At 52.2% G+C, this 24,780-nt stretch overlaps 1 protein-coding gene across 4 annotated transcripts in view; it reads left to right on the top strand.

Moving 5' to 3' along the window:
* Window positions 1-19,444, top strand: part of SAP30BP (SAP30 binding protein) — a 40,429-nt gene extending 20,985 nt beyond the window's left edge. For 2 of the 4 annotated variants that reach the window (XM_058428828.1, XM_032178767.2), the window contains 8 exons: window positions 6,193-6,235; window positions 12,368-12,456; window positions 15,065-15,156; window positions 15,896-15,956; window positions 16,393-16,444; window positions 17,339-17,397; window positions 18,584-18,668; window positions 18,916-19,444. In XM_058428828.1, the coding sequence (XP_058284811.1) occupies window positions 6,193-6,235; window positions 12,368-12,456; window positions 15,065-15,156; window positions 15,896-15,956; window positions 16,393-16,444; window positions 17,339-17,397; window positions 18,584-18,668; window positions 18,916-19,097 (663 nt within the window). In that variant the 3' untranslated portion in view covers window positions 19,098-19,444. Of the gene's footprint in view, window positions 1-2,815; window positions 2,918-6,192; window positions 6,236-12,367; window positions 12,457-15,064; window positions 15,157-15,895; window positions 15,957-16,392; window positions 16,445-17,338; window positions 17,398-18,184; window positions 18,268-18,583; window positions 18,669-18,915 lie in introns of all 4 variants that reach the window. The other 2 variants (XR_004252440.2, XM_032178766.2) reach the window with 2 other exon arrangements.
* The last annotated feature ends 5,336 nt before the right edge of the window (window positions 19,445-24,780 follow it).

Genomic DNA, 24,780 nt, shown 5'->3' with positions numbered 1-24,780 from the left:
GAGGCTGAAATGGCCAGCAGGGAATCCTCAAGGCTCATGAGCCACAGTGAGGATCTGTTTTTAAGGAGCTACTGTGCTCGTGAAGTGAGATCTCATCAGGCCATGGGCTGTCCCAGGTCTGAGAGAATAAAGGTTTGAAAGGAGTCATTTTACTAATCTGCCTCCCTAGCTGCCACATACTTGTAAGATGCCAAGATTACATTGTCCAACAGGAAACTCCCAGTCTGTAGCATTCTTGCCCGTGGCCTCGGGGCTGGCTGCCCTGTGCCCCTGTTCAGAGTGCTTTCTCTGTGCCCGCTGCTCCCGAAGCTGGAAAGAAAACGTGACATTTAGATTTGGCGGGATCTAGATGCTGGCGGCTGCCATTGTGGAGCTCAAGTTTGACACTGGAGCTTTGTGGGGCCGGTTCCAGGAAGGATTGAGGAAGCATTGTTGGCTGGAAATAAACCTCCATTCTCTTACTCAGGACTTGGTACTTCTCTGCTGCATAAATCCTCCCAGCTCAAATGGCAGCTTGTCCAGTTTCGTGGGTCGATATTGTTGTTACTTCCTTCCTGCCCTCCAGTCAGCTTCATCAGTGGCTGGACTTTTGTATTCTCTGCAGGAGGAACCATATTCCAGGTTCTGTAATTCTTGAGAACTGGGCCCCTGCCACTGACCTACAGCCATGGCTGTTGCATCTTCCAAGTCTCAGTCACAGTTGGTTAAGAAACCAAACTGGCAGGTCGAGATCACTGTTCTTCTCCAGGGACAGCCCCCAGCCTGCCGCAGCCGCCTCCTGCTCTGGTTGTTGGGCCTTTAGTCTCAGGTGGGGTCTGGGTGGATGAGGGGTACAGGCAGAGGAGGAGACCTCGGCTCAGATTGGTGTCCTCCACGAGCTCAGCGTTTAAACCATGCTTCCTCTTTCCTCCTTTCTGGTTTTTTTTTTTTTTTTTTTTTTTTTTTTGAGACGGAGTCTTGCTCTGTCGCCCAGGCTGGAGTGCAGTGGCGCAATCTCGGCTCACTGCAAGCTCCGCCTCCCGGGTTCACGCCATTCTCCTGCCTCAGCCTCCCGCGTAGCTGGGACTACAGGCGCCCGCCACCACGCCCAGCTAATTTTTTTGTATTTTTAGTAGAGACGGGGTTTCACCATGTTAGCCAGGATGGTCTCGATCTCCTGACCTTGTGATCCACCCGCCTTGGCCTCCCAAAGTGCTGGGATTACAGGCTTGAGCCACCGCACTGGACCACTCCTCCTTTCTGTTTTCTAACTTGGCTTTTGTTTTTGTCTTTTCATTTTTCCTTTTTTTTTGTTGTTTTTGGGAGACAATCTTGCTCTTTCAGGCTGGAGTGCAGTGGCGCAATCTCAGCTCACTGCAACCTCCGCCTCTCAAGTAGCTGGGATTACAGGCATGCACCACCATGCCCGGCTAATTTTTGTATTTTTAGTAGAGAGGAGGTTTCACCATGTTGTCCAGGCTAGTCTCAAACTCCTGGCCTCAAGTGATCTGCCCGCCTCAGCCTCCCAACGCGCCCAGCCTGTTTTTCCTTATGTCTTGATTGGAATTGAATGAGGGGGCTGAAGAGGTGGGCCTAGTCTTTTCTCCCAGGAGCAGCCTTCCTTTCCTAGGTGAGGCACTTTGTTTTCACCTTCCTTAGGAACTGGGTGAAAAGCCCTCAGCCTGTTCTGGCTGTGTGTTGTTGCTTTTGTCTCTGTGTGTTGTTGCTCATGTCTCTGGGCTGCGGGTTCCATGCCCTCTGGCTAACGTAGACAGATGCCTGGTGAGTAGACTTCCAGGATGAGTTCATTACTTTGACCAACTGAGAATTTCTACCTGGAGGCCAGTGGGTGGATTCATACAAGTCAAGACAGGTGTTTCCTGTGCATTTCAAAACGCTGCTCGCGGGGAAGAGATGAACAGTGCTTTCTTGTTGCTTTTTACTTGTGTCCTCACAGCCCTTCTTTCCACTTCCTGCCTCTTTAAGGGCATAGTGAGACTCTCCCCCTAGAGCAGGTGGGATAACACCAGTGCCTTGAACGACTGGCAGTTTAATAATTGAGCCTTTCTTCCATCTCCTTAATTCTGTCATTTAAAATATTTCAGTGGGAGAGAGGTGACTTCTATCAATTAAAGTATTTCAATGGGAGGGAGGTGAGGATTGAAAAATTACCTACCGGGTACAGTGTTCACTTTCTGGGTAATGGCTACACTGGGAGCCCAAACCTTACTTATCATTACACCATATAGCCATGTAACAGACCTGCACATATACCACCAAATCTAAAATAAAATACTGTTTTTTAATTATAAAATAAATCATTCATCACATGTTTTTTCTGACACATGGCTGGCTTCCATGATAACTGTCTTGGGTGCTTGGTCCATTTTTCATACTAAATACCTGCTATCTGAGACATGACTGGTAAGAGGGCATCTCTTTAGGCCTGTCCTCCCTGTGGTGGAGGTCGTTATAGAGGCATATCGTTACTGTTTGAATAGAGGTCACTTTTATTGGATGAAACTTGATTCAGTGGATGGTTGTGTGTAAATGGTACTAAAAAGCAGCTCTGGGGTATTCCAGGGTCTCCCTGTGTCACCCAGGCTGGAGTGCAGTGGCATGATCATAGCTCACTGCAGCTTTGACCTCCCAGACTCAGGTGATCTCGCCTCAGCCTCCCAAGTAGCTAGGACTACAGGCTGGTCTCAAACTCCTAGACTCAAGCAGCCCGGCCCGCCTCAGCGTCTCCAAGTGCTGGGATTACAGGCGTGAGCCACTGCGCCTGACCAAGTGAGCACTTTGGGATCCAGAGAACTTAGGTTGTTGTCTTCTTCAGGAGAAGCTCGGCACAGTGACAGAGGCGCCTGGGGCTCAGCAAGCTCATGGCCCAGCTTGTTGGACTCACAGGGCAGAAGAATCACATTCTAAACATGACAAGGTATAGCCAGCAGGAGGCAAATTCCCAGCTTGATTCTCCAGAGCCTTGTAGGTCCCAAGGGTGCCTATGACACCAATGGGAATCTGAACCAACACAGACTGCACAGTCTTCTTAGGAGACCGTAGTGCAGCAGCGCTGGCCTCCTGAGCGTGCATGCTTATATGGCTTCTGAGCTGGCCAGGCTACTTCATGCATTTGGCTTAATGGGTTCTTGTAAGGCAGGAGGATCTTCTTGAACATGGAGTTGGGTCTGTGGTCCATCGGTCAGCACTTTGTTCAGAAGCACTGAGGGTGGGAAGGCCCGTGGAGCTGGATTCTGCTGCTGGGAAGTTGGGTGGGCCTTGTTTCTGGGCCTCAGGTTCAGGACTGAATGAGAGTCCTCTTGTTGCGAGTTGAGGATGTACTCTGGGCATGCCACGCCCTTTTTTTGTACTAAGAGGGTAGAAAAGCAAAGACCAGACTAGTTGGCAAATTGGAACCCAACTACCCAGTTTATTTATTTCTTACGCATAGAAGGATTAATTTAGGGGGGACTGAAGAGCCAAGCTAAAGGAAAAAAACTAAAATAAAGGGATAAAATACTTCCTGTGATTTTGCCCCATCATCTCTTTTCTTCCAGAGACGTGACTCAGCAACCTCAGCTGAGCCTGACAGCACACACACCCCACACACCTTTCCATCTCCAGGGTCACAAAAGCCACAAGAAGCCACAGGGAGGCTCCTGGCCTCTTACTTTACCTAAGGAGCCCCTGAAGTGGCGTGTTTCCCTTTGAAGAGCCGTTGCATGTTTGCTGACTAACTTCCTGTGGCTTTGGGGTAGACACAGTAGACTCCTTGTGTGGGGATTGGGCCTCTGCAGTTGAGTCCGTGAGAAGGGGCGGGTGTGGTGTGGTGTGGAACCTTGGGGAAGGGTGAGTGGGGGCTGGAGGGAGAGTTAACGAGTGGTCAGTCCCTGTATGATCAGCCAGCTGGCGGGTGGCGGGGGAGCTGATGTTTTCCTACAATCAGCACCCAGAAAGCTGTTCTCTAGAGGGAGAATGTAAAGGCATTTTACAGTCCCATGTATTGTTACTAACACTCTTGAACACTGGTTTCCTGAGAGTCACTGCTACAAAGGGATTGTTGGTCCCCTGAGAGACTGGCAGTCTCTATAGGGCCGCTGATTTATGACTGCGGCAGTCTCTATAGGGCCGCTGATTTATGACTGCGGCAGTCTCTATAGGGCCGCTGATTTATGACTGCGGCAGTCTCTATAGGAGCGTTAGTTTATGACTGCGGCAGTCTCTATAGGACCGCTGATTTATGACTGCGGCAGTCTCTATAGGGCCGCTGATTTTATGACTGCGGCAGTCTCTATAGGGCCGCTGATTTATGACTGCGGCAGTCCTCTATAGGGCCGCTGATTTATGACTACGGCAGAAGTCTCTATAGGGCCGCTGATTTATGACTGCGGCAGTCTCTATAGGAGCCGCTGATTTATGACTGCGGCAGTCTCTATAGAGCCGCTGATTTATGACTGCGGCAGTCTCTATAGGGCCGCTGATTTATGACTGCGGCAGTCTCTATAGGGCCGCTGATTTATGACTGCGGCAGTCTCTATAGGAGCCGCTGATTTATGACTGCGGCAGTCTCTATAGGACCGCTGATTTATGACTGCGGCAGTCTCTATAGGGCCGCTGATTTATGACTGCGGCAGTCTCTATAGGGCCGCTGATTTATGACTGCGGCAGTCTCTATAGGGCCGCTGATTTATGACTGCGGCAGTCTCTATAGGGCCGCTGATTTATGACTGCGGCAGTCTCTATAGGGCCGCTGATTTATGACTGCAACATGAAGTTGGTGTGGCAGTCCTCCAGGCGCGCCTCCCTGCCCGCTCCCAGCCTCCTCTGCCCACCTGATTGGCAGGGGTCAGTGGCTCGAAGAGATGGGTTGCTAAGCAGCCTGGCCTGGACGTGGTGCCCTGCCAGGTTGAATGAATAGCTGCAGTGTTCTGAGGAATGGGGAATTTGGCCTGTCCCAGCATCAGGAGGGACTTTCTGGAAAGGGGGCTAAGACTGAGTCTAGGCTCGGTGTGGGGAACTGGGTGGCCTTCCTGGCACCTTCCTTTTGGAACCATGGCGTGGTGTGCCATGTCTGCGTAAGTGGAGCCTGCGGAGCTCTGCGCCTGTCCTCGAAAAGGTCTTGTTGCAGGGTCTTCCTGTCTCATCTCCTCCCTTGCTCATCAGCGGGGAAAGACATGGGGTCCGACAACTTTCTGTGAACTCTGCGTCTGCTGTTTTGATCATTAGCACGTGTGGCCCTTGAGATTGTTGATCTAACTGGGTTTGAGGGGCTGGGTGTCAGCAACCCAGAAATGGGGGAAACAGGTGTGTTCTTGCCATTTTACACTTGAGACAGTGAAGGCAAGGGAAGACTTGTGACGTAGGGCTTGGACCGTGGCTTTCTCAGCGTTGATTTTGGTTTAGATGAAACATTTACTACGGAACAGTGAAATCCAGAAAACATCTAAGAAGCCTTTGCTGTCAGGTTTCTGCAGGACATGTGGATGTAGCTGTCATGGGACGCTGTTTGCATTAGGGATTGGAGGAAGCTTTTCTTTGGAGGGAGTACAAAGCCAGTGTAAAGGGAGCTGAGAGCCAGAGAGAGGCTTCCTTGAGCCTGGGGCCTCTCCGGGATCCCCATTCTGCCGCTTATTAAAGGTTCGCTACATGCTTGCTCTGAGGTTCCATGAGCTGCCCCTTTATCCTCATGATGAAGCCTCCCTTCTTTGAACTAAAAATAAGAAGAGTATCTTGGGAGCAGCTAGTCTGCATTTTCATCTCGGAAGTCTGCTGTTACAAAGCAGTCACCTCTTGCTTCCTTGATGCCAGTGGTAGAGGTGGTGATGTCTGGGCTGGCCGGGCCCTTGAGCTCTGCACTCCATTCAGGCAAGCTTCCTCGGACCCAGGGGAGAGCAACAGGCAGGGTATACGTTGCCCAGGTGGCCGCAGCAGGCTTGCTGGCGTGTGTTCTCAGCGATGGTGGGTTTGGTCACTGAAGACGCATGGAGGAGAGACTGGTGTGGGGCTCGGGAGCATCCGGCTGCTGCGATGCAGGAAGAAGAGGGTTCGGAGGCTCGGGGGTGCCAGAGGCCCCTGAAGCATCAGCTTACCCTTAGTGTTCCTGGCGATGCTTTTACTTTTTCTCCTTCCTTAAAAATCCTGAGCAGTTTCAGTGGAGAGTAGCTGGCTCAGGAGCCCCAGTCTTACCTCCTCGCATTTGTTTCTCTTTTGCAGGATAATACAGAAGCAGAAAAGCGAGACCCCCAGGAACTCGTGGGTGAGTATTGGGGGATCCTGGGGGCACGTTTCTCAGCCTTGCCCCTAGCAGCCTGGCTTCCGGCCATGCCAGGCCTGCCGCCCCACAGGGCTTCTGTCTGCTGTAAGCACCGTGGTCCCTTCGGCTCCCTCTCAGGGCTTTGGCATTTCCTAGGATGCCCAGGTGAGACGCCCAGGGAACAGTTCTTTGGAAATCATATTTGTGGTGTGTTTTAATGGGCTTTGGTCGGTTGCCAGTGCCGTCAAGAGGGAATTCAGGGCCCCTCAGCTGGAAGTGTGTCTTGGTCTCTGCTTCCCCTAGTGCCCTGGGCTTGTCCTCTGTCTTTGCGCCCCCTCCTCCCCCTGTCCGCTGGCATATGCATGCTGCTCAGGGAGTCAGCATGTGGCCTCTGCTGGCACTTTGCTCTGTCCCCAGGCAGGAACATGCCTCACAGCCCTGGAGTCTGGGGCTCTTTGTGATTTGGGAGGAGCAGGGACACTATGTTTCTGGAAAACAGCACACATCATCCAAGTCCTGTGCTAGCCCCAGCCTTTTAATCCTTTTAGAAAGCCCCCCAGCTCCTTTCACGTGGCTCCCAAAGCCCGGCTGGGGGTAGTTCCCGGCATCTGAGTCAGAGCTCTTGGTGGGGTTGGCCCTCCCTCTCTGTGGCAGCCATTACCGGCTCTCCTGCCCGTCCCGCTGATCTTCACAAACAGGCTCTTGCCTGCTGCGGTCTTGCCTCGGTGGCTCACTGGCTCCAGCCCTGGGGGTTCTGAGCCCAGGGACCACCTGGAAGCGCTGCCCCAGTAGTCAGTCCTTCCTACCCAGTCTTTCTCCCAGTAGGGCCTTTCTGCTGGGAGTTCTGCTACAGAGCCTTTTCTCCTTTTCCAGAACTAAAGGAGCTAGGAATCGTTCATTCTATTTGTCTTTTGAAGAAGGATTGGGTGGGAACACAGTAACGCTGAGCAGCCCAGACCCTCAGGAGGGCCTTAATCCCTGGCTTCTCTGATGGTGTTTCAGTCTTTCAAATCCTATAAAAACCAGGATTTTCCTAAAACCTAGAGTTTGTTCTTTAGAAAGTGGCGCCGTAGGGGTGCAACATTTGGCTTTGAGGGCAGAGGAAGCAGAGTGCACATCTGCTGGGAAGCCGATGGCCTGCCCTAAGGGGGCGATAGGCGGGTCGGGTGTGGATGGGAGCCTTGGCCTCTTATCCCCGCCATCACCCGGGCCGACCCTGCTGTTTACTGTGAGAAACCACACGGCCGGGGATCAGAGAGCAGCCTGTCACGTGCCGACGCAGAGATGCCCTTGCTCTTGCTAGTGGTGCTGGGCAGGCAGTGGAATGTGTGTGGGCATCAGCCATCTCAGCCCCTAGTCGCTTCCAGAGCCAACTTGTCACTTTTTTTCCCTGTGCCACTTTTTGGAAATAGCTTTATTGAGGTGTAATTTACATAGAGTAAGACTTGCCAATTTTAAGTGTGCCATTTTATGAATTTTGACAAATGTGTATAGTTGTGTTAGCCCCACCACAATTGTGATAGAGAACGCACCCATCACTCCGAAATGTTCCCTTGTGCCCCGACCCTGTTACAGGTGATTCCCTCCCTCAGCCTCAGGCAAGCTGTGATCCACACTCTCCTCACTATAGCTTTGCCTTTTTTAGAATTTCCTATAAATCAGGATCTCCCCACCCTGGCCCTACTGACATTTTGGGCTGGATGAGTCTTTGTTGTGGGGCTGTGCTGTGCTTTGCAGGGTGTTTAGCAGTGTCCTTGGTCTCTGCCCACTACATGCCAGAGGCACTCTCCCTCCGCCAGATGTGACAATGATCAATGTCTCCAGACGTTGCCAAATGTCCCCTTGGGGCAGAGTCACCCCCAGTTGAGAACCAGGGCTAGAAAGGGAACTAGCGTTTTTGTCTGGCTTCTTTCACTCAGCACTCAGCACGGTGCTTACGAGGCTCATCCATGTAGTTGGGCATGTCCAGAGTTTCTTTTTGTAGCCAAGTCATATTTCACTGTGGGGATACACCACAGTTTGTTTACTCATTCACCCATGAGGACATAAATGGATCTTTAAGCAGCATCGTTTTGATTACTCACTGACGAGTAGCTAGTTTAGTTCCTCTTACTGAAGACGTAATTAGTTGAAGGACAGTGGCTTCCATTCACGATGCAGTGCCTGTCAGCCCCTCTGCCTAAGCTTTTGTCTGCTCTGGTGTCAGGACTCAGGTTGCTTACCAGGTATGGGAAGTGTGTCCATGCATGTAGACAGCCCCAGCTTTTAGAGAACAAGCAGGAGAGCAGAGAAGCCAAGCCACAGGCATCTGCAGCACTGCAGCCCCTTGACAGAACTGAGCGTGCACACCCTGTCTGTGCCCTCCAGGGCCTCGCCGATGCCCACGGCTGAGCCTAGAGCAGTGGTGCTGGTGTGGCAGTGCACGTGGGTTCTCCATGTCACTCAGGAGCTGGAGATACTCCACTGTCCCCTGGGGCCCCCCAGCTCGCTCACTCCCTGCCATCCCATAAGCCCGTCCAACTAGCTGTTCCTGCACAGATCCCTCCCTGGCAGCTGTGGGTACTCTGGGTGTTTTCTGACTTGGGTACGCACCAGGGCAAGTCATGCTGACAGCTGGCTTCTCAAGTCCTAAGTGCAGCTGCCTCTGAGAACACCCCCATCAGACCTAGGCAGCAGCCACAGACCCAGCACTGCTTCCAAGAGACGGGGGACACATTGCTTTACATATGTCCTGGGGACATGGCTTGAGGCTCTGTCTGCTCACAAGAAATGTGGGGCTCGGCTGGTCGCAGTGGCTCACGCCTGTCATCCCAGCACTTTGGGAGGCTGAGGCGGGCAGATCACGAGGTTGGGAGTTCAAGAGCAGCTTGGCCAGCGTGGTGAAACCCCATTTCTACTAAAAATACAAAAAAAAAAAAAAAAAAATTAGCCAGGCAGGCCAGCTGCTCGGGAGGCTGAGGCAAGAGAACTGCTTGAACCCGGCAGGCGGAGCTTGCAGTGAGCCGAGATAACACCACTGCACTCCAGTCTGGGCGACAAAGCGAGAGTCCGTCTCAATAAAAAAAAAAAAAGAAACAAATGTGGGATTCATGTCTTCCACATTAGATTCACTCAGGAAGGAGAGGATCACTGAAAGGTTGCTTCCAAACTCTGTGTTGTACACTCGTATCTAGTTTTCCTGAATGTGTCCCTTTACTTGCCAGTTACTTCCTAGGAATTATCTTGTTTCAAGCCCCGGGCTCAGGAGGGGCTCCCCTCCTCTTTTTTTTTTTTTTTTTTTTTTTTTGGAGATGGAGTCTGGCTCTGTCGCCCAGGCTGGAGTGGCTGGAGTGCAGTGGCGCGACCTCGGCTCACTGCAAGCTCCGCCTTCCGGGTTCACGCCATTCTCCTGCCTCAGCCTCCCGCGTAGCTGGGACTACAGGCACCCACCACCACGCCCGGCTAATTTTTTGTATTTTTAGTAGAGATGGGGTTTCACCGTGTTAGCCAGGATGGTCTCGATCTCCTGACCTTGTGATCCGCCCACCTTGGCCTCCCAAAGTGCTGGGATTACAGGCGTGAGCCACTGCGCCCGGCCCCTCCTCTTATACTGTACACCATGTGAGCCCCAGAGTGTGGCTGGGTTGCTGTGGCAACAGGGTCACACCCTGTTTTTCCAAAAGGCTTTCCTGGCAAATGCCAAAGGGCACTCTTTGTCTCTCTGTCACAAGCACACATACGTTCTCTCCAGCCCAGGGAAGAAGTTAACCCTGCTTGTTTATGTGCCTAGCGCCTGCCAAGGCCCTCCTTGCTTTTGTTGTTGCTGCTCGTGAGATAGGACCAGCTCCCCCCCAGCTGATTCCACTCTCCACCAGCTTCTGCAACCTGAGCCTTGGCACTTTCGCCTATTCCAGGGCTGGGAGGAAGGAGGAAGTTAGAGGAGACTTGAATTCCAGCCATATCTGGGTTTCACCTTTGCTTGAGGAGTCAGGAGACCAAAGGAAGGTGCTGGGCAAAGAGAAGCACCTCGTCCCCTGCTCTTGGGCTGCACTGGCATCTGGGGTCCACAGCAGGACCTCTGATCAATATGTCACCCAGTCTCTGTCCTCTTGCCCTCACCTAAAATGGCAGATTAGTGCTCTGTTCTTGGGGCGCTTCCAGTGAGAATCCACTGACAACAGTGAAAATCAGCACGTGAAGTCATGTTTTTAGGATGGCCCCAGGCTCGACCCCTGTCTCAGAGTGTATTTGCCGTGGGCATAGGCTTATCCTGCAGCAGCTGGACTGGCAGAGACTGGGAGCCTTGTCCCCAGCCCTCCTTGGCACTGTGTTCTTTACAGTAACTGAAACTCCAGGCAGAGATCAAAGCACCTTGTCTACTAAGCAAACATGAACCCAGCCTGGGGAGAGGAGAAGGGGCTGGCTGTGCGAAGCCAGCCGGGGCAGCTCAGCAGTGGGTTAGCCGGGGCCTGCACGCAGTAGGTGCCCAGTAAGTGCTTGCTGAGTGTTACTGGTGTTTTGTTCATTCTTTCTCTTCATCCTGCCCCACCCTGCCTGCTCTTTGCTCATTGTATGATCCTTTTCATGAGAGAGTGTTTTGAAGAGCGCAGACAGAATCTTAACAAGTAGCACATTGTCCCAGCGATCCAAAGCAGGACTGCAGTGCCGGGGTGGCCCAAGGCTGCAGGGAAGGGGCTGGAGAGAGCAAGGCCTGCAGACAGTGGCAGATCTCTAAGGAAATTGTCCCCTGGGGGTTGTGGTTCTTCCCATCAGAATCAGGCCTTTTGTTCTCAGGAATGAGGTGGGCTAAGAGAGAATTGATTGGTTTATTTTTAAAAGATCCTCAGCTGATAATGGTAAAAAGTATCATTTATGCACAAGGCCATTTTGTTTACTTTGGGACCCAAAACTTAGGGAACCCTGAATTCTGTTTCTCCTGTAGCCTAGGCAGGTCAGCCTTAGACGAGATGGGTGGCACCAAGCACCTCTGAGTTTCTGAAGTCTTGCAAGTATTTTAGAGACATATGCAGTGGTGGCTGGAGGTGTCTCATGTTGTGAGCCTATTGTGTACATCTCTTTCCAGCCTTGAGTTCAGTGACTTCACCTTGGTAGCTTGAAATTGGCCATAGCAGGAGAATTTACACCACAAGAAATGGCAAATGCCACAGATCATGGCACCTCCCCCCTTCCCCATCCCCACACCCAGCTGGTCATTAAACATTTACCAGCACACTGCTGACTCTTTCCTTAAAAGTTAACCATTGTGGGCCAGGCACAGTGGCTCATACCCGTAATCCCAGCACTTTAGGAGACCGAGGCGGGAGGATGGCTTGATCCAACAGTTCAAGACCAGCCTGGGCAACATAACGAGACCCCATCTTTACAAAAACTTTTAAGATTAGCCAGGCATGGTGGCATGCACCTGTAGTCCTAACTACTCAGGAGGCTGAGACAGGAGTTTGAGGTTGCAGTGAGCTATGGTTGTACCACTACACTTTAGCCTGGGTTACAGAGTAAAACCCCCGTCTCTTTATTTTATTTTTTTATTTCATTTTATGTATTTTATTTTCCTTTTTGAGACAAGAGTCTTACTCTGTCACCCAGGCTGGAGTATAGTGGCACGATCTTGGCTCACTGCAGCCACCACCTTCGGGTTCAAGCAATTCTCGTTCCTCAGCCTCGCGAGTAGCTGGGTTTACAGGCATGCGTCACCATGCCAGTTGCTTTTGTGTTTTTAGCAGAGACGGGGTTTCGCCATGTTGGCCAAGCTGGTCTAGAACTCCTGACCTCAAATGATCTGCCCACCTTGGCTTCCCAAAATGTTGGGAGTATAGGCGTGAGCCACCGCACCCAGCTGACCCCGTCTCTTTAAAAACAAAACAAAACAAAACAAAAACAGAAAAGTTAACTGCTGTATACATTTATTCCCTCTGCCTGAACTTTTCTTCTCCCAAGCTGGCACATGGCCCACCCCTTCTGGTCATTCAGTCTCAACTCAGATGACACCTCAGAGAGGCCACACCCGAACACTCAGTTGTACTGTTTTCATAGTGTTTATCCCTACCTGATAACATTTTATGTGCTTATGTTTTTTTGTCCATATCTGTCCCTTGTTCTAATCCCCACCTACAGAATTTTTCCTTCTTCTCTCAACAGCCTCCTTTTCTGAAAGAGTTCGGAACATGTCGCCTGATGAAATCAAGATCCCGCCAGAACCCCCTGGCAGATGTTCAAATCACTTGCAAGTAAGCATGAGGCTTGGCTACTGAGGTCAGATAGATTAGATAGTCTGGGTTACGTGTTTGGTTTGATCTTAATCTTAAGAGACCATGGCAAGGAAAGGGACTGAGGCTTCTATAAAAGAAACTGACAGGTGGGAAGGATCCCGCAGTCCACTTCACCTCCTATTAGCCTCATCTCAGGAGTCGGCTCCTACACCCACCGCCATGTCCCCTGGTGCTGCTCCAGCAGGGCGGCCCTGGCTTGCCCTCAGTGAGGTCCTGAGCAGAGACAGAGAAAAGAATATAACCTTTTCTGTGCAGCCCTGCTGGGCCAGTGGGAGCTTCTCAGAAAGAGCTTTGCTAAGAAACTGGGGAACCCTCAGAATGTAAAATAAATTACAGGAATGAAAAAATCACGGGCATTATATGTATACATTTTGTATCCTAATCTATTTCTAAAATGCTGATTCATTAGCTTCTTGCCTGACAGAATGTGCAGCCCTGACTGGAGGTTTTGAAATCCCAAGAGAGTCGAAGCTTTTGTGCAGTTACACTCCCGGGGGGACAGCTGGGGTCCAGCCTATGGCTCTCCTTGTCCCTCTGTGGGTTCCCTTGTGATGAACAAGAGAACAGGCACCCAAGGCTGCACAGTCATGGCTCCTGGACCACCTGCTTCACCTTTGATCCTGGAGCTCCCACTGGGTGCGTCTGGCTACACAGCAAGCCCGTGACACCACCCTAACGGATGGATGACTAATGGGACCTGAGGCTAAGGAATGCAGCAAGCTAGGGGAGGGCCAGAGCAGGGCTGGGGGTGCAGTGCAGGTTCCCTTCCCTTCCCGGAAGTCTCCTCCCATTGCTGAGTCGTCTCCCCACCACTGCCCTCCAGAATCACATCACCCTCCATGCCAGACAACCAGACAACAAGTTCCAGCCTGTAAGGACGACTCCAGCAACCCACCAGGCAGAGACAACCGGCGTACAGCCTGCAGTGCCAAATGTGCCTCCTCTTTAGACCCTCCTGATGGTGGAAACCATGGCATTTGAGCAAACATTTTAGTCGTCTTGGGTAGTAGAACTGATCTTATGGCCCAGGAGACACAGCCAAGTCGTCTGTATGACATGGGTTCTCCTCAAGTTGCCGAGCCTTCTGTATATGGCTCACCTCCATGACCCTGGAGGAGACAGCTTGGGGGACAGAGGTTCTTCAGTCTCGGCTGAAGTCACAGACCTCTCTCTGCAGTTCAGCTTTGCTCTGGCCAGTCTTGGTAGAAAGATTTGGCCTCTGACAAGGGGAGTGGATCACCCCTTCTGACGTGTCCTAAATGTTGTCACTGGGCCCTCCAGGCCTGCCCACCTGCCTTTGCCAGCACAGCGCCTCCGATGTTTCCCTTCTGCAGAATCTGTATTTAACCCCCACTGCAGGGGGAGGCTGCAGGTAGATCTTGCCCTGGGCCAGTGCCCGCCTTCCTGGCTAAGACTACTCTTTCCAGAGGTGGCTGTGCCATGACACTCTGGTGTCTTGGCCCTCTTCATTGGCACTGGGTCATGCCGATGCCATCTACTTTGGGCGTCATGTCCATGGGCTGGGCAGGACCCCCTTCCTGAGGACGCCTGTGGCACTGGCCACAGTAGGTAAGCCTGGATCCCCCCAGGTGGTTCTCCACTCTCCCATCTAAAGCCAGAGCAGTGACCTGTGGGGGAGTTTGGGTGAGAGATAAGCAGTTAACCCTTGATACCCTCGATAAACCAGCGCGGACCAGCCACCTGTGAGCCTCCCCATAAAAGACACCCTCTAAAAAGTTTGCAAGACCGAATCCAAAAAACTCTATTCCTGCCTCCCATTAAAAGGACATAGCCCTTCCGAAGTCTCCTGTGGTTCACATTTCTGCTGAGGACTTGACCTCGTGTTAAAATTTAAAACCAGGATTTAATCCCTGCATATCAACACCAATTCCCTAAACCCTAGTTTGGATGATTCTGGAACTGATTAACCAGTTGGGGTTTTGTTCATTATTTTCTCCATGGCTCCTCTGCTGTGTGATCTTTTCACTGATCACTATACTGTCATCCAGAGAGCGTCAGGAAACCTCAGCAGTGAAAGCAGCCTGGTCTCGGTTTATCTTACTTGTGTGCAGTTCTGGGCAAAGGCAGGGTGGAGAAAGAGAATAGGTTAATATTTTGTTTTGTTTTGTTTTGTTGAGACAGAGTCTCACTGTGTCACCAGGCTGAAGTGCAGTGGCGTGATCTCAGCTCACTGCAACCTCCACCTCCCAGGTTCAAGCGATTCTTCTGCCTCAGCGTCCCAAGTAGCTAGGACTACAGGCGCGCCCCACCACACCCAGCTAATTTTGTTTGTATTTTTAGTAGAGACGAGGTTTCATCATGTTGGCCACGATGGTCTCAATCTCTAGACCTCGTGATCCACCCACCTCGGCCTCCCAAAGTGCTGGGATTACAGGCGTGAGCCACTGTGCCCGGCTGAGAATAGGTTAAATTTTAACATGAAGTCAAGTTGGGCTTTGCGTGACTGGAGCCTCACATTCATGCTGCACACGTAGCTGGTGACCAGGGGCTGGGACGGTGGAGGGGTGGGCTTCTGTCATACACCCCCTCTGCTCCTCTTCCGTAGGACAAGATCCAGAAGCTCTATGAACGAAAGATAAAGGAGGGAATGGATATGAACTACATCATCCAAAGGAAGAAAGAATTTCGGAACCCTAGGTAAGTTTCCCTTGAACCTGCAGAGTTTATTGAGTTATTAATGTTGGACTAAGGACTAAGACGTCCCCAAGGAGGTGGTGAGGAAAAGCCCTGAGCCCAAACCATCACCCAGACTTGTCATTACACTGAGTGCCTGCTGGACATGGCAGACTGTGCTAAACCAGCCAGAGGCTTACCATTTAAGATCCAGACAAAACACAAAGCAATCCATACCGAGACCTAGACGGGGATGAGGGAGACCTGGCTGAGTTCTCGTCCCTGCTCTGAGCCTAAAGCACATGACCTCTCAAGGCCCCTGTCCTCATGGAAGGAATTGGACTAGACAATTACTGTAGGTTCATCTTCCAACTCTAAAAAGCTGATTTTTGCATATAGGTGAGAGGTCTTAGGACCAGAGCTATGTCTGGTCTTACTCCATTTAATGCTCAAGCTAGTGACATACAGGGGAAAGAGCATGGCCCTTGTGTGGGTCTGAGTGTGGTAAGCCCAACCCAGCTATGCAGACTGAAGGTCAGTGAGACAAAACTCAGCCATCACCTTGACCCCATGCTCTTCCCAGCCCCTAGTTAACAGGTCCATTTCCCTGGGAGGGTGGAGGGCCATCAGGAAGCTTGCTTAGAGCAGCTGAGCTGGGTTTAAAGGTTTTGAAGGTTTTGTGTCAGCCCCAGGAGCTGGATGGTTCAGGTCCCATGCAGGGATGTGGACTTGTGCCTGCTCAGCGCCGGTGCTGTTCTTTCAGCATCTACGAGAAGCTGATCCAGTTCTGTGCCATTGACGAGCTTGGCACCAACTACCCAAAGGTGCGTCTGGCACACGGGGCTGGAGGGTGATGGGAACACCCAGGGTCCTTTGCTTGTTCCATGGGATTTGACCTGCAGCCACAGAAAGGTCCATGTAGTGGCACCGCTAGTTGAAAGCACAGTCCCCATCTCTTTTGTTTGAGTCCCTATTGTTCTGAAATAGTCCAATAAAGAGATTCCAGTGGCTGGCCTGGTGCCTGGCCCCTGACTGGTGGGGACGTGTGTGGACCTGCTGCTCCTGGGGGTCGCTGGATGGGGGCTTTGTGCTCCCATGTTCTTCAGCACTTGCCAGCCGCCCCTTGGCTAAAGACCAAAGATGACAGCCGAGCCCCAGGTAAGGGGACCCCAGACCAAGAAGCTCTATGGAAAGACTCGGGCAAGGAACTTGGGTTTCTGAGTCATTTGTCATCTGAGTCATTTGCCTTTTCCTTTGCAGGATATGTTTGATCCCCATGGCTGGTCTGAGGACTCCTACTATGAGGCATTAGGTAGCCTTTCGTCCCTCCTCCCATATACCTCGTCCGCCCACCCAACTGTCCCTTTATCCAGTCAGTTGGTTATCCAGGTGACACATATTTCAGGGTCTCTTCTACGTCAGGCCATGTTCAAGGGGGCTGGGTACAGGCCTGAATGAGACAGACCCACCCCCGCCTTAAGAGGCTTATGCCACAGCAAAGAAGATGGAATGTCACCCCGGTAATGCCAGCATCGATGAGTGTTGGTGATGACAGAGTTGCTGGGTACGGGGGAGCTTTGGCAAGCAGGGTCATCTAATCTGGCCAAAGGGATGGGAAGGCCTCACTGACGAAACTGTTCAAGCTGAGGTTTGAAGAGGCAGAGGGGCCAGGCAGGTGTAGGCAGAATGTTCCGAGGCCAGTGAGAGGATGGCTTTTTCTTAAGATACCAGTTTGGGAGCACTGGGAGGAATGTCAAAGGGCCCAAACCCCTAGACCATAGGTCTTGAGCCTGCAGCCCATGGCCCAGATCTTGGCCTATAGAGGTGCTTCGTTTGGCCTTCATGAATTTTGTCATCTTTTAATTTGAATTCATTGCTAACATTTTACATAATCTCTGATTCCAGCTTCTCTCAGTCAGTAGGAAGGTAGTCCCCATTGGGCCTGTATTCCTGTGTGCGGCAGTCCACAAGAGCTCAGGAGTAGCTGACCCTTCCAGACACACACAGGGCATGCAGCCCTCCAGTCTGGAGCCGAAGGGCCCTGCCCTACGCCGACCAAGGGCTGGCTTCATTTTGCCAAGCACAAAGAACACTGAGCCCGTGAAGGCCTTCAGCCTGCTGAAAAGAACACAGGGATCAGAGTAGGCTCCCTCAGCCCAGAGCTGCATGGGGGCCACCTTTGTAACAGCTTCTCTTGTCTTCATAGCCAAGGCCCAGAAGATTGAGATGGACAAATTGGAAAAGGCCAAAAAGGAGCGAACGAAAGTAAGTGATGGCAGCCCTCCTAGATGAAAAAGACAGACGTGGAGCGTGCGGGTCCCACCGGCTGAGCCCGGAAGATGTCCAGGCTGCCCCCAACCCTGGCCCCACGTCATCACCCCGTGATGCTCTGAGCCCGTCAGCAGGGCCTGTGCACTGAGCAGGCCTGCCGGGTTCACGGCGCTCGTCTGCTGCTTTTGCCCTCGGAGGCTTGTTTGCTACATTGTGCCCCCTTACCTCCCCGCCAATTGCAGAGCCTTGGGGGGGCTTTGTCTGTTTTGGGTCATGGGGGCCCTCTGTGGCCTGAAGGGAGGGAAATCGTTCCCTAAGAGAGTGCCGGGCCCAGCTTGCTCTGCTCGGTGAGTGTCTTGGCCTCCAGAGCTGCCCGCAGTGGCCCGCCTGGGTGCTACCTATTAGGTCCCACGTTAGGGCCCTGAGCACCACTTGTTCCCCGGCAGTGTGGTCTGGGTTCTTCAGGGAGCATCAGTTTGGCTGGGAGACCAAACTGTTATCTCCGGGCCTTGTTCCCTTTGTGACCAGTCTCGGAGCCGGGCATCAGGACTCCCACTTCTGGCTCAGCCTGACCATCCTCAAGGAGCTGCGGCCTCCAGACCGCTTCCCTCACCCCAGGCAGAGGGGCTGTGCGGCCTGGGCATGCTGGTGGCCCTCTGGAGGCGCTGGCTGCTGGGCCGGGAACGTGGGAGCTGGTGCAAGGGGATAATCGGGGTTTCTCATTCTTAACCCTTGATTGAATCTCCCTTCTCTCTCTTTCCCTCTCCCTTCCAAACCCCAGGCTTGTTGCAGGGACGTGTCTGCAGCGCCTGGGGACCGGAGCTGTCCTTCCCCTGTGCGGGCGGGCACCGCCTCCTCCTGGGTGTGAGGAGGAGGGGCCTGGCCAAACGGTTCTGGGCATGTGAGGTGGGGCAGTGGGCGGGGGGTGCCGGGCATGTGCAGAGACCTAGTGATGCCAGGAGGGATCCAGTACTGTTTGGAAAGTTCTTTTAAGAGTGAAAAGCCCCTTTGGGTTCTTCTTAGACACCTCGCCCTCCCCCAGATGGTCAGAGCAGAGTTCATTTCCAATATGCCTCTTTTGTGTAGTGTCAAGCTCCTGTCCCCCAGGAGCTGACGGATGGCAAAAAGCTGTGGACACCCAGCTTTGCCTGGTCTTATTCTCTTCCTTCTGCCTCTCCAGATTGAGTTTGTGACGGGCACCAAGAAAGGCACCACGACCAACGCCACATCCACCACCACTACCACCGCCAGCACAGCTGTTGCAGGTAGATTGCAGAGCTGCCCTCCCTCCCGCCACACACACGGAGCCAGGGTCTCCTTGGCTTGTTTGGGCGACAGACAACACGTGGATCTGGGCTTGGGCTCAGCCTTGCTACTTTGAGAACCGGCTTTGGAGTCTGGGGTGGGCCCCTTCGATGTCTGCTCCCTAGGCTCCCACTGGCCTGCAGGGGGAAGGGAAAGAGGGCACCGCTCATTGGTGGATCGTGATCCTGACTTCTGCTTTATCTCCAGATGCTCAGAAGAGAAAGAGCAAGTGGGACTCAGCTATCCCAGTGACAACGATAGCCCAGCCCACCATCCTCACCACCACGGCCACCCTGCCAGCTGTCGTCACAGTCACCACCAGCGCCAGTGGCTCCAAGACCACCGTCATCTCTGCTGTGGGCACCATTGTGAAGAAGGCCAAGCAGTGACCTGAGGGGCCACCCTAGGACTTGAAAGGACCGTGCAGCCCAGTGACCACTGCCCAGTGGGAGGCGCCACTTTGTATATTTTCAGGACTGGGACCTGCTCCCCAGATGCCACCTGAGAGGAGCTTCTGTGTGGCATTCCAGACGGAAGGACAGGCAGCGCGGGAGCCAGGCGCTGTGGACAGGGTCTGTCCACGCACCACCTGGGGTCTGCCGCCTATTAAAAGTGCCGTATTCTTACCTCTTGGCATCTCAGGTGCACTGGCCTCTCCTGCATTCTGTTTGCAGGCAAATGCTTCAGCTCACATGTCCCTTCATCTTGGTTGGGACTGTTGCCTCAGGGTTGACAACAGGGTGATGGAGGCCTGGGATGCTGTTCAGAGGGGTGACCCAAGAAGTTGCCGTTGTTATCCATGTATGCCTCTGGGCACGGACAGGTGGGAGTCCCCGATCCCCATGTACGCCCCATCTGCCGCCTTGATCCCAAAACCCAGCCTGTTCTCGGGTGATGGCAGAGCTGTGCTCCCTTGGGTGCACTTGAGCATTCCCCAGACCAGATCACTTTTTGGACATACCCAGGCAGGCTTTTGAAGTCAAGCCAGTTTCCAGAAGGGCTGGGGTGAGATCCCGACCTGTGCAGGGAGTGGGGAGGCGTCAGCGCCTGGCCAGGGCTGCCCCAGTCCCTTGGTGCCCGGTGGGCGCAGCCAGCAGGAGCCGAGCAGCGGGGGAGATGAATCACCTCCTGCCCTGGCCAGGCGGCAGCTCATTGTTTACGGGCAAGCCCTGCTCCTGGGAGGGCTCCTGCCACCCCACCCTTCCTCTGTGTGTTATCTCTGCCCCACAGCAGCCCCTGGGCAGCACCAGTGGCCACTGGGCTCCCCACGGGGCTGAAACGGGCTTCCCAGACCGGGGGTTCAGAGTAGACTGTTTACCCTTCATGATATTTGGCGACTCTCCACTGGAGTGGAAGGGCTGTGTGTCAAAAGAAGGAAGCCAGGCTGTGAAGGGCCGTGTTGCTTTCAGTGGGTGGGCAGAGGTTTAGAAAGGTGGTTCTGAAATTGCACCTGGTACTCTTGTGGGACCTGGGGAATATAAGGAACTCTGTGCATGAGGTTTCAAAAATAAAAATTGAGTCCACTCCCCCCGTACACACACACTCGGGCACTTCAGGAGGTCACCCCTTCCTTGATGGGGCTTTAAAGCTCTGGAGAGAAGAGCTGCTCCCCACTCATGCCCCAGAGGGACTCTGAAAGGGCTTCCTGTGGCCTCTGACAGCGGCCCCTCATTAGCCAAGGGCATTGTGGATGTTTTGTGGGAGGCAGCATGGCACCGTGGAAAGGGCAGTAGACATGGAGCCGGCACCTCTGGTCTGGATTCCGCTTAAAACCAGTTGAGTGGTCTCAAGCCCTTAACCTCTGTAAGCCTGTTTCTTCTCTGAAATCACAGTAATAAAGCGTCGTAAGGTGGTTGGGAGGAACCAGAGGTGACTTATGCAAAAGCTTTATAAACTGTAAAGTTTCTGCCAGTGTTTGTTGTTGGCTAAATCCAATTTTTTTTTTTTGTTGTAGACCAAGGAGAGAAGAAAACTCCTGGCCTGTCCCCCGTGTCGTGCTCTGTTGGGGGGGTGGGGTATGGCAGGTCTTTCCTGTCCCCGCTTTCCTCTGGGCAGCCCTGGCCCTGCCATTCATCTGTCCAGTTAAAGCAGTAATGACTGTCTCCTGTGGGGCTGCAGAGGTGGGGGGCCTGGAGAATGAACATAGGCTTAGAAGTTGGGCTGCCCCACTTACCAGCCTCGTGAGTTGGGTCAAGGTTTTGAATCCTTCTAGACTTTCGTTTACTCTTCTATAAAATGGTGCTTGCCCACCTTAGTCGCATCAAGGATGGCCCAGAGGTGTGTGAACAGTTCCTGTTGTGGGTGGATGGCCCAGGCACTAGGGGCCAAAGTCGTTTCTAACCAGTGTGTGTCTGCTCACCAGAGAACAGTGTCCAAACTGAACTCTGTCCACGGCTCCTACTGTCCCCCACCCACACACCCGCTACCTCTCCCTAGGGCTCTGATCTTGGGTGGGCATCGGGATTCATTTAGCTTCCCACCTTGCACATGTAGTACCCCAAGATGTATCTCAGGTTTGTGTAACCCGCTCCTGACTGCTGGACAGGTGGGTGCTCCTTTCTCAACACTCGCAGCACCCCCTTGCTTTTAGGATCACACTGAACTGCCTTGCAACCTCTGCCCACAAACGGAATGAGACAGCTCATGTCTCCTACTTGTAAGCAGAAACAAAGCAGGCATAAATAACACTCTGCTCCAGTGCCTGGCATGAGATAAGTACACAGGTGATTGGGGGAATGGAGGGATGAAAGGAGAGGTGAGTTTGCTCATCTTCCAAACGGGTGGTCTCTGTTCCTATGGTCACTGAAATGAAAGTTTCCAGCCCCCAAGCCCTGTGCTCACAGCATCACTCAAGCCGCCTGGGGCTCGATTTCCAAAGGGCTGCTGTCAACTGGCGATGCATTGACAGTTATTGAGGTTCAGTGATAGGTACAGGAGGGTTCAATATTCTCTTTAATTTTGTATCTATTTGGAAATCTCTATAATAAAGGATTTTTTAAGGGCTATTGAGCCTGGTGCAGTGGCTCACGCCAGCACTTTTGGAGGCCGAGACGGGTGGATCACGAGGTCAGGAGATGGAGACCATCCTGGCTAACACGGTGAAACCCCGTCTCTGCTAAAAATACAAAAGAAATTAGCTGGGTGTGGTGGTGGGCACCTGTAGTCCAAGCTACTCGGGAGGCTGAGGCAGGAGAATGGCGTGAACCTGGGAGGCAGAGCTTGCATTGAGCTGAGATCGCACCACTGCCCTCCAGCCTGGGCGATAAAGTAAGACTCCATCTCAAAAAAAAAACAACAAAAAAAAGCCGGGCGTGGTGGCAGGCGCCTGTAATCCCAGCTACTCGGGAGGCTGAGGCAGGAGAATCACTTGAACCCAGGAGGCAAAGGTTGCAGTGAGCCTAGATTGCGCCATTGTACTCCAGCCTGAGCGACAAGAGCAAAACTCCCTCTCGGGCAGAGGGGGTTGGAAGGCTGAGGTTGCAGTGAGCTGAGATTACGCCAGTGCTCTTCAGCCTGGGCGATACAGTGGGACTGTCTCAAAAAAAAAAAAAAAAAACTTCATGGATAGATTTGGAGTGATCTTTAGGAGAGATTAAATGAAAAGGTATCAAACAGTACATGTAATAAATTAGCTTGTATAAGAAGGGAGAAGGCCGGGCGCGGTGGCTCACGCTTGTAATCCCAGCACTTTGGGAGGCCGAGGCAGGCGGATCACGAGGTCAGGAGATTGAGACCACGGTGAAACCCCGTCTCTACTAAAAAAAATACAAAAAATTAGCTGGGCGTGGTGGCGGGCGCCTGTAGTCCCAGCTACTCGGAGAGGCTGAGGCAGGAGAATGGCGTGAACCCGGGAGGCGGAGCTTGCAGCGAGCTGAGATCACGCCACTGCACTCCAGCCTGGGTGAGAGAGCGAGACTCCGTCTCAAAAAAAAAAAAAAAAAAAGGGGAGAAAATAGCAGATCACTTGAGGCCAGGAGTTCGAGACCAGCCTGGCCAACGAGGTGAAACCCCATCTCTACTAACAATACAGAAATCAGCTGATCATGGTGGCGGGCACCTGTAGTCCCAGCTAGTTGGGAGGCTGAGGCAAGAGAATCGCTTAAACTTGGGAGGCGGAGGTTGCAGTGAGCCAAGATCATACCACTGCACTCCACCCTGGGCAACAGAGCGAGACTCTTATCTCAAATAATAATAATAATTGCCAGGCGTGGGGGCATGCACCTGTAGTTCCAGCTACTCAGGTGGCTGAGATAGGAGGATCCCTTGAGCCTAGGAGTTGGAGGCTGCTATGAGCCAAGATTTCGCCACTGCATTCCAGCCTGAACAACAGCAAGACTCCATCTCTAAAAATTTTTTAATCGTAATAATAGAAGAAGGAGCTACAAAAATAAAACCAAATAAAAATCTCTAATATTAAGTTTGAATGAAGATATCAATATGAACTCAGGATTTAAGGAAAAGATACATTTCCTATCTGTCCATTGAAAGGAGCTAGGACCTCCTGCTTTGTATATGGTGAGTAACAAAAAAAAAAAAAAAAAAAAAAAAAAAGACCTGGAAGCAATGACAGACACCCTGGTAGCATCCATCACACAGTACTCACATCGTGGTCTCTAATACCATTCCCCGCTGAAAGGAACCAAGCCTGGGCCCCTTGGAGAAACAGCAGATCCAGAAATCTAGGACTGGGGCAGTTCTAGAAAGCAGGGAAGACACGGAGGTCAGATCAAAAGGTCAAAAAAGCTAGGGTGAAGGGATCTCCTACTGGCCAAATTTGGTTACATTTGAACATGAAGAATGATTACAATGAATTGTGTGTTTTTTGGGGTTTTTTTTGAGACAGCGTCTCACTCTGTTGCCCAGGCTGGAGTGCAGTGGCACAGTCTCGGTTCACTGCAACTTCTGCCTCCCAGGTTCAAGCAGTTCTCCTGCCTCAGCCTCCCGAGTAGCTGGGATTACAGATGCCCACCACCATGCCCAGCTAATTTTTGTATTTTTAGTAGAGACGGGGTTTCACCATGTTGGCCAGGCTGGTCTCAAACTCCTGACCTCAGGTGATCCACCCTCCTTGGTTTCCGAAAGTGTTGGGATTACAGGCGTGAGCCACTGCACCTGGCCTACAATGAATTGTAAACTATTGAGCAAATAAAAATTCTTTCATTCACAGTGATAATTTGAAAAAAAAATGTATTTGCCACCATTAGACTTGAATATATCTACTCCTTACTCTGAAATTGATAATTAGGTGAGAAGAATTAACCATTGTGCACCATTGATGGGATTTTGAAGTGCAACTGCTGTGGAAACAGTATGGCAGTTCTTCAAAAGTTTCTTTCTTTCTTTTTTTTTTTTTTTAAGACAGTCTCATGCTGCGCGTGGTGGCTCACGCTTGTAATCCCAGCACTTTGGGAGGCCGAGGCGGGCAGATCACGAGGTCAGGAGATCAAGACCACGGTGAAACCCCGTCTCTACTAAAAATACAAAAAAATTAGCCGGGCGTGGTGGCGGGTGCCTGTAGTCCCAGCTACTCGGGAGGCTGAGGCAGGAGAATGGCGTGAACCCGGGAGGCGGAGCTTGCAGTGAGCCGAGATCGCGCCACTGCACTCCAGCCTGGGCGACAGAGCGAGACTCCGTCTCAAAAAAAAAAAAAAAAAAGACAGTCTCACTCTGTTGCCCAGGCTGGAGTGCAGAGATGCCATCTTGGTTCACTGCAACCTACTCCTAGGCTCAAGCAATCCTCCTGCCTCAGCCCCCAAAGTATCCAGGACTATAGGCATGAGCCACCATGCTCAGCTAATTTTTTGTTTGTTTGTTTTTTGAGACAGTCTCACTCTTGTCACCCAGGCTGAAATGCAGTGGTGCGATCTTGGCTCACTGTAACCTCCGTCTCCTGGGTTCAAGCAATTCTGCTTCAGCCTCCCAAGTAGCTGGGACTACAGGCACGTGGCACCATACCCAGCTAACTGTTGTATTTTTGGTAGAGACAGGGTTTCACTATGTTGGCCAGAGTGGTCTCGAACTCCTGACCTCAGGTGATCCACCTCCCTCAGCCTCCCAAAGTGCTGGGATTAC

The sequence above is a fragment of the Hylobates moloch genome, unplaced genomic scaffold (genome assembly GCF_009828535.3).
Source record: "Hylobates moloch isolate HMO894 unplaced genomic scaffold, HMol_V3 SCAFFOLD_15, whole genome shotgun sequence".
NCBI classification, from domain to species: Eukaryota; Metazoa; Chordata; class Mammalia; order Primates; family Hylobatidae; genus Hylobates; species Hylobates moloch.
Note: the sequence above shows the minus strand (reverse complement) of the source record. Positions and strands in the feature narration are given on the sequence as shown.